We start from the raw sequence: 13,429 nt of genomic DNA, 5'->3' as shown, positions 1-13,429 counted from the left end.
TCTCTCACTGTCTCTCTGTCAAATGAATAAATAAAATCTTAAAAAAAAAATACATATTAAAATGTTAGGAATTAGGGGACACCCTCTCTGCAACTTACTCAAAAGGTTCAAGAAAGAAATAGATACATGTGCACAGAGCAGATGATAAAGCAAATGAGACAAAATAATAAAAATCGTTGAACTGAGGTGAAGGGTATCAGAGACTTCACTGTATAGTTCTGCCAACTTTAATTTTGAATTTGCAATTATATCAAAATAAAAAGTTATAAAATACTCAAGTATATATTTATATTTCACTATTTCCCAATTTTTCTATAATAAACACATCTTTCATAATCAGAAAAAAAATCCCCTACTGGTAAATACAGTAACAATTCTATTTAATATGTGCTGGTACTGCTCTTTTTCTAAGTTTAAGGTTGTTCTGATGAATTAAGACAATGTAGCTATGAAATGAGAGCCACGTTCTTCTTCCTCTGGATCACTGGTTACCTCTGGCATAAGTATATTCCCCCAGGAAACAGGTTACCTTTATAGCGGGCCAGGAGCTGCTTGAAATCTAACTGCTGGTCTGGCACTGCATCTTTGACAGAATCCTGGGGCTGGAGGTGGAGAGAGAGCCTCAGGTCTTCCTCTACTTCTTCAAATGCAGTTCTGCTGCGCCTTGCTCTCAGCTTTTCCTTTGTCATCTGCTTCGCGGAGCGCATATACGGGCTCCCGTCCTGTAACACGTACCTGAGGACAGAAGACAAAGGAATGGGTCTGGGTGGATGTGGGTCTGCTGGTGAAAAATGAAAATCTTCACCGATTTACGTGCTCATTTGGCAGAATGTTGCTCTGTTCCTGCCCAATGTGTGTGCTACTATTCCACCAGTCCAGGGTTCTGCTGGCTGGACTCTGTTTCTGGGGAGGGAACACCCTGGAATGCTTTTGCTTCTGTCTTAAGATCATTCTAGAGGCAGATGCGATAGAGGCAGTGAGTCTGAGTTTGCAGGTGAGAGAATAAAGACCCGGAAACTAGCTGAAAGATTAATTTCCCCAGAGATTCCCATTCAATGGAAATGGGAGGGGGCCCAGAGAATGACAACCGTAATGAGCTCCCTACCTATGCTTACTGCCCACCAAAGTCTGGGAGCCACTGGTTTGGGGTTTTTAGCTTGAGAATATTGTACCACTAAATAAACAGAGAATTAGGAGTGGGGCATATTAGCAATGGAAGGCGCAGGGTGAAGGAGAAAAATTCTGAATTGAATTCAGGTGCCGGACATCAAGGGTGTTTTACTTCTGGAATTCAGAGGTCAGGAATGAAGATAATGATCTGGGAATTCTTGGCACAGAAGTGACATCCGAAATCACAGGAGTCTAATGGAGGGATGAAGGAGTTTTACAGTGAGAAGAAAGAGTGCAAGGATGAAACCATGGGGAGTCTTCAAGGTCAAAGAGTGGGAAGAGGAATCAGGGCTTTCAAAGGAGAAAAATGTTTGTATCCAATGAAAATGACTGTTTCCTACCAAGTACTGAAATTACAGACATCCTGATACTCAGAGTACCCTGCAAGCTCCCTGAGGCTTGCAGGATGACGACGATGATGATAACAGCTAACACACATAAAGCATCTGCTACGTGCCAGGCTCAGTTCTAGGCACTCTGCAGCTATTAACTCCAAGAATTAATTAATTAATTAATCCTCATAACAACCTTGTGAAGCAGCTATTAATAATATGACCACTTTACATATGATGAAATTGTGTCATAGAGAGATTAAGCTACTTGTCATTTTTAGTTTGTAAGTAGAGAGGATTTTTAAAAAAATTATTTATTTAAGTAATCCCTTTATCCAATGTGCTCGAACTCACAACCCTAAGATCAAGAGTTACACACTCCTGTGCCAGCCAGACGCCCCTTGTAAGTGGAGGCATTTGAATGCTGGCAGTCTATCTGCAGAATTGGTCTTTTTCTTTCTTATTAAATTTTCCATATATTTTGTCCTTCTTCATTTTTTTTAAAGTTTTTTGTTTTGTTTTTTTAAAGATTTTTTTTTATTTATTTGTCAGAAAGAGAGAGGGAGAGAGAGCGAGCACAGGCAGACAGAGTGGCAGGCAGAGGGAGAAGCAGGCTCCCTGCTGAGCAAGGAGCCCTATGCAGGACTCGATCCCAGGATGCTGGGATCATGACCTGAGCTGAAGGCAGCTGCTTAACCAACTGAGCCACCCAGGCGTCCCGGTCCTTTTTCATTTTTTAAATACACCTCATTCTTCAGAGCTGTTTTGGTTCATAGCAATATTGCGCAGAAGGTACAGAGATTTCCCAACACCCCATTCCCCACACACGCATAGCCTCCCTCGTTATCACTATCGCCCCAGGGGAGTGGTATAATTGTTCTAACTGATGAGCCTACAGTGGTACATCATGAACACCCAAAGCCTATAGTTTACATTACGGTCCCAGTTAGTACCAAATATACAATATTGTCTGTAAATTGCAAATAATTTGTATAATAATTGCTGTAAGGGGAAAACAAAAATGCTCAAGCAGAAAAATCAGAAGAAAAATAAACACATCTGTTAAAAACTTGGCACGCTGAGGTAAAATGATCATTTTTTAAAGTTTTTTTGTTTTTTTTTTTGACACAGAGATAGAGAGCGCAAGTAGGCAGAGCAGCAGGCAGAGGGAGAGGGAGAAGCAGGCTCCCCGCTGAGAAGGGAGCCTGATGTGGGGCTCGACCCCAGTACCCTGGGATCATGACCCAAACTGAAGGCAGCCGCTTAACCAAATGAGCCACCCAGGCACCCCTAAAATGATCATTCTTTTCAAAGACTTTCACCAAACCCTCATTAATGTCTTCCTTACCTTGTCACAGCAATTGCATCTTCCAGAAAAAACTGATCAACAGGAAATGTACGACCTAGAAGAACATGAAAATAAAAGAGAGAAGCCTCAGAATACCCATTCAATTATCTTGACATAAATAGTTGGCAAATGTAAAATTCTCTTAAAATAAAGTGTGGCACAAGGGATGGTTTGTTCTGTGGTCTTAAAAATATCGAAGGGAAAAAAAGAAAAACAAAATCTTCTGATGATAGATTCCTAGAGCGGTTAGATTCCAGCTTGTAAAAAAACCCAGAAGTGCATAGGTGCAGAGATGCTCATTTAGTAATAAGACTTTTTAAAAAAAAAACTCTCTTTTTTTAAACCTATTACACTTTTCTCACCCTCCCTTTCTTCCCCAAAGGGAACTCTGAACCATTCAACATTATTCATCAAAATTGTCCCCAAATTAATTGCCAATCAATTGCCAAAGGACAGAGCAAAGCCCAAGGTGATAAATTAATCCCACAATGAGACTGTGAAAGCACCAGAAGATACGGACTTTTCAACTTCACTTTATCCCAGAATAGACTACGCCCAGAAGTTAGCAGAATTCAGCAATGAACCAATATGCTTATACACAGAGACAACTTCTCTCTTTATGACAGATTACCATTATTAACTCATACTTTGATGTTAAGCATAATGGAATGCTAGAAATCCTAATAACCTAGACTTTTCAAAAAAGCACAAGTAAAACTGAAATCTCTTAGCAAACAGACATAATGTTACTTCTTTATTTCATTATATGGTCATAATTTTATTTGTTACAAATGAATCACTTCTCTAGAAAATGGGTACAAATACCTATTATTTTATATCTCAAATGACCTTTAAAAATAATTATATTTGCTTATTAGAACAGTGCATATTTAAGGATGCAATTTAATCACCTGGTATAGTAATAACTGGGCAGGAATTGAAATATTCTGAAAAGAGCTCAGCATTTAAAGTTGCACTCATTAGAATAACTTGAAGAGTTGGTCTCTGCAACACAATGTCCTTCAAGACTAGCAGCAAGAAGTCACTAAAGGAAATAAAAGAAACACCTGAAGTTCAAAAAAATTCAATACATAAAAATGAATTAACTTTTGATGTATTTTTTAAAAAAGATTTTATTTATTTGTCAGAGAAAGAGAGAGCACAAGCTGGGGAGTGGTAGGCAGAGGGAGAAGCAGACTCCCTGCTGAGCAAGGAGCCCAATGCGGGGCTCGATCTCAGCACGCTGGGATCATGACCTGAGCCAAAGGCAGATGCTTAACTGACTGAGCCACGCAGGCATCCCAGTTTTGCTTGGATTTTTAATGAGAGCATGTTCTTGTACTATTCAGTTCTCTTTAATTTCATGAGCTAATTTAATTATGATTTTTTCTTTTTTATTTATTTATTTATTTATTTATTTATTTATTTTTTTAAAGTTTTATTTATTTATTTGACAGAGAGAGATCACAGGTAGGCAGAGAGGCAGGCAGAGAGTGAGAGGAGGAAGCAGGCTCCCCGCTAAGCAGAGAGCCCGATGTGGACTCGATCCCAGGACCCTGAGATCATGACCTGAGCCGAAGGCAGCGGCTTAACCCACTGAGCCACCCAGGCGCCCATGATTTTTTCTTTTTTAGACAAAAGGAAATAATATAACAATAGGAAATGCTTCAGTAATTTATAGTACATCCATACTTTTAAAATCTCCTTATGCGATTAAGAACTTCAAAGGCAGTGCCTGCTATTATGTTAACTACATCAGAGCAGCACATAAAACTCCAGTACTGTTTGCAGAGACACCTATCTTTCCCTACACATCTCACCCCTAATGCCTAATATACTCCCAGAGAAAAACAGACCAAAATTCCAACAGGTAATTATTATACAGGGGACAGAAACTATTCTCCTAGACATTTCTTTGATACTTGCTAAACATTTAGAAAAATCATTTCATCTCTATGATCAAGAAATTTATTAAAAATTTTAAACTAGGGGCGCCTGGGTGGCTCAGTGGGTTAAGCCACTGCCTTCGGCTCAGGTCATGATCCCAGGGTCCTGGGATAGAGTCCCGCATCAGGCTCTCTGCTCAGCAGGGAGCCTGCTTCCTCCTCTCTCTCTCTGCCTGCCTCTCTGCCTACTTGTGATCTCTCTCTGTCAAATAAATAAATAAATTCTTAAAAAAAATTTTTTTAAACTAACAACTATAGCTTTGAATATAGTTTTCTATATTCAACCTTCAATCTTGTCTGTATTTTTATTGATCTCGGTTCCTGGGTTTTAGTCCTGTTTTCTTTTTTTGTCTTTTTCCATCTGAACTAGCAAATATTCCCCTACTTTTTCTTGTAATTTGTATACCCCTACCCCTTTCCAGAGACTGGCATTTGTAAAAGCCCAAATCTCCCTTCTGCAGTGTGTAACTAACCTTTATTCAGATGTTAAAATATTTTGAATTTTTAACTGTTGATATTCTATAAGTCATTAAGTTTCATAAAACCCTCACTTTTTTTTTTTTTAAAGATTTTATTTATTTATTTGACAGACAGAGATCACAAGTAGGCGGAGAGGCAGGCAGAGAAGAGGAAGCAGGCTCCCTGCAGAGCAGAGTGCCTGATGTGGGGCTCAATCCCAGGACCCTTGAGATCATGACCCGAGCCGAAGGCAGCGGCTTAACCCACTGAGCCACCCAGGCGCCCCAAAACCCTCACTTTTGAGAACATGATTGCTCCCAGAAGCCAGATCCAGTACTATGCTTAAGTTTTTCTGAATTTATGGAAATGTAAAAGTTATGAAACCCAAAACCATTTTTTTTATTTTTTTACTGGATCTGAAAATTTAATTGTGTTGGATTTCTAAAAGGTGATCGGTTACTTGAGGATACTCACACAAACCTCTAAGAGATTATCCTTTAAACCATAATAGCAACACATGTTTATAATGGGAAACGAATCTTCTCAGTCAGCCAGATACTTTCTCCCAAGTGCCCATTCTCTGCTTCTAGGGTGATATATTTTAGGGTGTGTTTCTGGGACCTCCATATCAGAAATCACATGGGGCTTGCTGAAAATTAAAATTTCTCATCTCAATCCTGCAGAATGGGCCTTCTGGGAGTTGGGAAGGGGTCTGTGTTTTGAACAACCATCCTGAGTTCTGATCATATGGAAATGTTTGACACATACTGGTTCAGGTTCTTGGAGTAAATGAATTCTAGATGGAGAGTCTGGTAAATTCACCCCTTCAAAAAATATTTACTGAGCACTTAAAATGTGACAGGTTCTGGTGTAGGCATTTTAACTAATATGTATAGTATTATTACTATACATATACATATGTTATATGTATAGTTATACATAGTTATATATAACTATATAATGTTATAACTAACATTATATAGTTATAATGTTATAACATTATAGTTATATAATGTATTTTAATATCTGGTAAACCAATCTTTCTTAATTTCTTTTCTAAAACATTCCCGGCTATCTATTTATCTATGGATGGGCTATATTCTTTGGTGGATGACCACTTGGGCTTTAGAGTTAAATGGCCTTAATTAATTAATTAATTAATTTAAAAAAGATTTTATTTATTTATTTGACAAAAAGATCACAAGCAGGCAGAGAGGCAGTCAGAGAGAGAGGAAGAAGCAGGCTCCCTGCTGAGCCCTGATGCGGGGCTCAATCCCAGTACCTGAGATCATGACCTGAGCTGAAGGCAGAGGTTTTAACCCACTGAGCCACCCAGGCGACCCCTAAATAGCCTTAATTTAAATATCAGTTCCATCATAGACACTTGAGAATAAGGACTCCGAGAGTAAACAGCTCCCACTGACGACAAGCTCATGATTAATATTTACAAAGCACTGGAGGAAAGCCAAAGCCATTCTTTACATTCAAAATTACACTAGATATCATTTCCCCTAAAATTTTAAATGTATTTTTTATAATATAATCATTTAAGTATTATTAGTCCGGTTGAATGTTATATTTGATTTCCTCCTCCAACATTTTTTAGTGAAAAAATTTTCTTCTTTCAAATGTTCACTTGAACATTTACCTACAAAATGAAATGATTTACTATTTGGTTTTCCCCCCACTGTTTTCTGGAGTCTCTTCAAAAAAAATTATTTGCCCCTTACAGATTCTCAGGTTTTATGTATAGTCATTTAAAATTTATGGGGCACCTGGGTGGCTCAGTTGGTTAAGCCTCTGTTGCTCTGCTTTGGCTCAGGTCATGATCTCAGGGTCCTGGGATCGAGCCCTGCATCAGGCTCCCTGCTTTTGGGGAGACTGTGTCTCTCTCTCCCACTCCCCACGCTTGTGCCTCCCCCTGTGTGTGCCCTCTCTGTCAAATAAATAAATAAAATCTTAAAAAAAAAAATAAAATTTACTATTGTTGTGTTCTAGGAATTACTTCTTTTTATTTTGATCTATTCTTTTTATATGCAAGTCTGCTTTTCTTTAGTTTCTAATTACCTCATATTTCCTATTTACTAGAGTATCAGTGTATTTATTTCTTGAGCAAATAGTTTTCTGGTCATATGTCTTCCCTATTCAGTTTTAAAAACACTTTATTAGCAATAGTTGGGGACTCTTCATGTTTGTTTTTTTTCTTTTTAAATTTTTGCTATTAGCTATTTTCTGCTTTTCTGTCAGTCTGCCAACTTTACTTAGACTTTGTTTCTTCTCAAAATATTTATAATAGTATAGTCCTTTTGGGGAAAGTCTCGTAATTATTACAGGATTGTCTTTTTTTCCACACTAGTTTTTGTTGTTGTTCTAGAACATGATCTACAAACTGTGACAAACTATGAAAATGCCAACTATTTACTTGGTTCTTCCTTTTAAAATATTGAAGATTTTGATTTTATATCCCAACTCTTTAATGACTTCTAATTCCATTAAACTAAATTCTAAATGCTTTATTGCCCACGGTATACAAGACCCTGGACGATCTGGCTCTTCCCTTTTCTATCTGCTACTTTCCCCCTCATTTACTACAACCAGATGCAAGGGCCTTGCTCCAGTTTCTGGGCTCATGATGTCCTTTCCCACTGCAAAGTCTATGAATGCTGGCTTTGCTCCCATCTGTCACATGGGATGCCTTCTCATCCTACTGTTTTTTATTTAATCATCATCTCTTGAGAGATATCAGCTCTGGCCATCTCATGGATCTCTCTCCCCAAAATACACCATCCTATTTATTCCTTCTGAGTACTTACTCCAATTCCTAAATCTTCATTTATTTATTTGTTCATTATTTGTTTTTCCTACCAGACCATGAGATAAAAGAGAACCACACAGGTTTGTTTGCTATAGTATCCCCAGCAATTAACAGATCACTTGGCACTTAAGACCGTCTTAATAAATGTATGCATGACTGTCAGGACTAAATGACTGACCGAATGAACAAAGAAGGAAGCACATACTGACCCATCTATCAGCTACAGTGTGCATTAACCTGTTATTCCTGCTAAGTACAGTGCCCAGGTCAGCATGAGGCCCAGGAGGGTAAGTATCTCCTGGTAGAAGATGTCCATCTAACAGAATGACTCTTCTAGTGATGAACATGTGCCCTCCTAGCATTTCTAGTATTCCAGACCCTGGAGGTAAGGAAAGTAGTGCCTCTTCTCTAACTTGGGCCTTCTTCTTCTTCTTCTTCTTCTTCTTTTTTTTTTTTTTAAAGATTTTATTTATTTATTTGACAGACAGAGAGGCAGGCAGAGGGGGGTGGGAAGCAGGCTCCCTGCTGAGCAGAGAGCCTGATGCGGGGCTCAATCCCAGGACCCTGGGATCATGACCCGAGCCGAAGGCAGAGGCTTTAAACCACTGAGCCACCCAGGCGCCCCTAACTTGGGCCTTCTTTGTGGTCTTCCTCTCTAGCTCTATGAAACCCAACTGGAAACAGAACAAAATGATTTCACGTGTATGGCTAGTTGTTTAGAAAATCTTTGGTTTACCTTTCTTCTGTCCTCTCATGAACTTCATCAACGATGATATGGGTGACTCCTTGGAGAGCTGTGTCTCCTTCCAGCCTTCTCAGCAGCACGCCCGTGGTGCAGTATAACAGCCTGGTGGCTGAGGACTTACATAGGAAAGGGGATAGAAAGCATTCGTGGAATTTTTGCAAAAAGGAAACACTTTCAAAGCCAATATAGCAAAGCCATTCTGAATAGATAGGGACAAAGAATCTTGAAAACAGCAGCTGCATTTAATATGAAACCCCACTAAATGCACAGCTTCTTGCTTGTAACAACAGTAAAAGCTTTTGTATTTTGTATCAAAATTTTAAGGCTCATAAAAAGCTTTCAAAAATTATTATAAAACATAGAAACAACAGTGAGTGATGAACTCAATTCTCCATTTGTCCATTTCTTATTTGGTTAAATGGATTAAGTCCCAGGTTTAAGAGTAAAACAGCACTTACTAGATCATTTCTGTCAATGAAGAACAAAAGGTCTTTATAGAGGAAATGAAGCATACCCAAGTAAGAGTTATACCAAAATATTTCTAATAGGTTTTCAGCCATATTAAAGTATATATCCCAGCTTGCCTATGAGTCTCCAGACTCCAAGAACCCTTTATACATGAAAACGAAATTTCTGTTATCAGGAAATAGGCGGAGTATACAAACCTTGACACTTTCTAGCCGGATCTGGTACCCCACAGTCAGACCCACTCTTTCTGTCCTTTCTTTAGCAACACGTTCAGCAACAGATATTGCTGAAATTCGTCGGGGTTGGGTACAGATGATGTTAGCCACTTTCTCAGGCGGTCCATTCAGAGAATCATCCAGAATAAACTGAGGAATCTGTGTAGTTTTCCCACATCTGTATGTCAAAACAAATGAGTCCTAAAATGAGGGTTTTCAAGGGCTAGCTAATAGAAAAAAAGAACCATGTGCAACAGGGAAGTGAGAAAGCTAATTATAATAAAACTTGTTCAGCTTCATTTATCTTTTAAACCGACCTGCTGACTTGTAACCTACAGCTCATGACTGCTAGGAATTTGCACTTGGATTCACAGGACACTCATAATAGCTTAGTATCATTTATAAAATTGGGACAATTGAGCAGACATTAGATTAAGTTCTGCAAATACCTCTAAGAATATGAACTCTATATTTTAATCCTGAAGAAATGGAAGTATTCTCTTATGATTTTATGTATCATCTTATTGATTTGGCTACAAGGGGACTGAAGCTAAAAAAATAAGAAGTAGAAGATCTCAAATCACTACTGTATCAGTGAGTCTGGGCACAAATGTAGTTATTAGGTTGAATACCTCTGAATATAGAACTAAATTAAGCCTACAACCTGTCTCTGTTAAGTAAGTTTGGATAACATATGAAAAGTGTAAAACAGGAAAAATTGTTCCCAAGTTGTTCTTATAAGAACAAGTAAAAGCTCTAAGGAAAGCAGAATAAATTTAGAAGAGGAAAATTTCCAAGTTAAATGTTCTGGAGGGGTGCCTGAGTGGCTCAGCTGGTTAATTAGGCAGCTGGCTCTTGATTTCAGCTCAGGTCATGATTGCAGGGTCCTGGGATTGAGGGCCCCCCATTGGGCTCCACGCTCACTGGGGAGGAATTAGTTTGAAAATTCTCTCTCACTCTACCCCAGCTTGCATGCATGCACATGCTCACTCTCTTTCAAATAAATAAATCTTTTTTTTTTTTTTTTAAGATTTTACTTATTTGTCAGAGAAAGCATAAGTAGGGGGAACAGCAGGCTGAGGGTGAAATAGGCTTCTTGCTCAGCAGGGTCTGAGCAGGTCTGAGCAGGGACTCAGCAGGTCCCCCATGTGGGACTTGATCCCAGGACCCTGCATCATGACCTGAGCCGAAGGCAGATGCTTAACTGACTGAGCCACCCAGGCGTCCCAATATTTTAATATAAATAAATGTTATATATGTATGTATGTGTGTGTGTATGTATAAATGTTCTGGAACTATCCTTTACATAAAAAAATGGGCCTGTTAAAAGCATTCAGTAATGGTGCATTCAGAGGTGCAGTCAGTTAAGTGTCTGACTCTTGGTTTCAGCTCAGGTCCTTATCTCAGGATTGTCAGATTAAGCCCCATGTTGGGCTCTGTGCTCAGCACAGAGTGCTTAAAATTCTCCCACTCCCTCTGTCCCTCCCCACTGTGTGCTCATGTGCTCTCTCTCTCAAATAAATAAATATTTTTAAAAAAACGTAAAAAAAAAAAAGTTCAGTTAGACTTTTTGCCTTAAAATTGTCTCAAGGAGAGGTGTACAATGTGTATAAATTCCTGGACAGATTTCTGAGTTTGTTTTGTTTTTCTGTAATTTGGGTCTGTTGACTCCAGATCTGTAATATTAGGTTTTGTGAAATATTATTTCATATCAGATCAGAAAAAAGCACAAATAATAAGAATTACCAGTTTTTTACAAGTAAAACTGGTTATTACCATAACCAGGGTACATACCATATTCATGGATGAAAGCCGCGTTACAAATAAATTGCATTCTTACCCTGTCATACCACTTATAACGAGCACTTGGTGCTCGCTCAACAATTTAAGAATGGTTTCTCTTTCTTCCCAAGCAGGGAGTGATTGTCTTTCTTGCAGAATTGACTGGAACTGTCTGGAAGCCTAATGATATAGAAGATAAAGTATCAGTTAGGTACTTTGAATCATCTTTCACAAAGCTCTGAGTACTGAATCCCATAGCTTGACCCAGACTTTCTGCTCTTTCTTTAACAATTTGTTTAGGGTTGGAAATTGCGGATTTGTTAGGATTGGATGCTGATTACTTCAGTCAGAAGGCTGCTCAAAGAATCAGCTGTGGAATCTTTATGGCTTTCCTACATCTGAATAAACTGCAAGATCTTATAAGAGAAATAAGCCATCCTCCTTAGCACTATTATGCTCTTCCTAGCAGAAGTCTCTACACCAGCACTATCTGATAGAACTTTCCATGTTCATGGAGATGATCTGTATTAGCACTGACCAATATAAAAGCCTCTGGCTACACATGGCTAGTGAGCACTTGAAATGTGGCCAGTGTTACTGAGGAACTGAATTTTAATTTTATTTAAGTTTAATTAATTTAAATTTAAATGGCCAAATGTGGCTAGGGGCTACCCCATTGGACAGCATAGTTCTATATAATATTAGATTTTTACTAAAGTCAGTAACAGAAAGAGCACTCACGAAAGGGTTCTTTTTAGCAGGCATCACATCTATGTAACTCAGTCTGACTTCCAATGGTCAGTAAACATTGTTGTGTATGTTAAAACTAAAGAGATATTTTTGAAATTTATATTAACACATCATTTTCTGCATATAATTTTATCATATAAATTTATTACCTCTCAACACAAACTGATCAAATTCAAAGTGGAATTTTTTGTTTCTACAGTCTAACTATTTACTTATGGTGTGAATTTCTATTCACTTTGACATTCTACAGCTGTTGCACTACAATATGCTATAGTTATACTGTGTCAAGAATCAGAATCAGAACTTCACAAGTAGAAGAGCTGTTAGACAAATCTAATCCAATCCCCAAAGTGGTTAAGCAATCTTTTGTCCTATACCCAACTTTGCCCTAAAAGTTCACTAATTGGTTCTTTTAAAATAATCTTCTTATTAATGGGATAAAACATCATGGACTTAAGGAACAGAAAGTTAGCCTGAATCCCTGTTGCCACCAGTAACTATGTGATCTTGGGTTACTTACCCTGCGATTCTCTGTAAAGGGGTAAGGGCCCCTCCTTAGCCTTCTCCTTTCTACACTATCTTTTTCTAATGTAAATCAATTTTAATTTTGATTTCACTTATCAGATCATCTATCAGAGTACCAAAGTCACATGATTCCGAGAATATTTGGTATATATGCGGGTGTTTCATTTCACCAGGTTCTGGATTTTCCGAAACTATCTAGAACATGCACCCAAGTTTACTGTGGCATGCAGAAACTTTGACCACTCAGAGTTAAAGAGAAACAAAAATATACTAGGGACTTCCTAATTCCTAATCCATTCACCCATACATTAGGAAGCAATGCTAGCCAGTCTCTCAGAATACCCTACCTGTTTTATTCGGAACTGCTTGCAGATTTTAGCATTTTCAGCATGTACTGATTTTGCCTGCCAGTCATATCTTTTGGAAATCTTTTTCTTAAGGTTCACATAGCTTTCATTCTCCACTATAACTGGTGCAGGACCTTCATCCTCATCTGTTTCCTCCTCAGGTTCTGATTCTTTTTCAACTTGAAGGGGATAAAAGGAAACATTTTCGATATGGAGCCCTTTCTTTAGCAAAGGAGGAAAGTCACTATCTAATAAAGTAACAACAAAATCGTTTAAGATGGAGAAAAAACTTAAAAGCTTGAGGAAAGCAAGTTCATTCATTTCAAACAACTACTACTGCCAAAGAACTTAAAATTCATCTTCAAATGAATTTAATTAAGTACAAGTGGCTGTTGCTAAACCAAATTAAAAACAAAGAAGAAAAACATCATGGCACACCTTGTTAATTCCATAGATTCTTCACATTCAAGGAATTAACTGAAAGTTTCAACGATTTGCAAGTGTTCCTAAAATCTCATGATATCACA

The 13,429-nt window shown here is 38.1% G+C and overlaps 1 protein-coding gene across 6 annotated transcripts in view; it reads right to left on the bottom strand.

The window, feature by feature from the left end:
• DHX57 (DExH-box helicase 57) overlaps positions 1-13,429 on the bottom strand; it is a 56,944-nt gene that overhangs the window by 27,999 nt on the left and 15,516 nt on the right. For all 6 annotated transcript variants that reach the window (XM_004765517.3, XM_004765515.3, XM_004765518.3 and 3 more), the window contains 7 exons: positions 12,903-13,081; positions 11,339-11,460; positions 9,481-9,676; positions 8,807-8,931; positions 3,762-3,895; positions 2,851-2,905; positions 530-735 (listed from right to left, as the gene is read on the bottom strand). In XM_004765517.3, coding sequence (XP_004765574.1) covers positions 530-735; positions 2,851-2,905; positions 3,762-3,895; positions 8,807-8,931; positions 9,481-9,676; positions 11,339-11,460; positions 12,903-13,081 — 1,017 coding nt within the window. The remainder of the gene's footprint in view (positions 1-529; positions 736-2,850; positions 2,906-3,761; positions 3,896-8,806; positions 8,932-9,480; positions 9,677-11,338; positions 11,461-12,902; positions 13,082-13,429) is intronic.

The sequence above is a fragment of the Mustela putorius genome, unplaced genomic scaffold (assembly GCF_011764305.1).
Source record: "Mustela putorius furo isolate JIRA1106 unplaced genomic scaffold, ASM1176430v1.1 tig00000281_pilon_pilon_pilon, whole genome shotgun sequence".
In the NCBI taxonomy this organism is placed as follows: domain Eukaryota; kingdom Metazoa; phylum Chordata; class Mammalia; order Carnivora; family Mustelidae; genus Mustela; species Mustela putorius.
The sequence above is the reverse complement of the archived record's forward strand: the minus strand, read 5'-3'. Positions and strand labels throughout refer to the sequence as shown.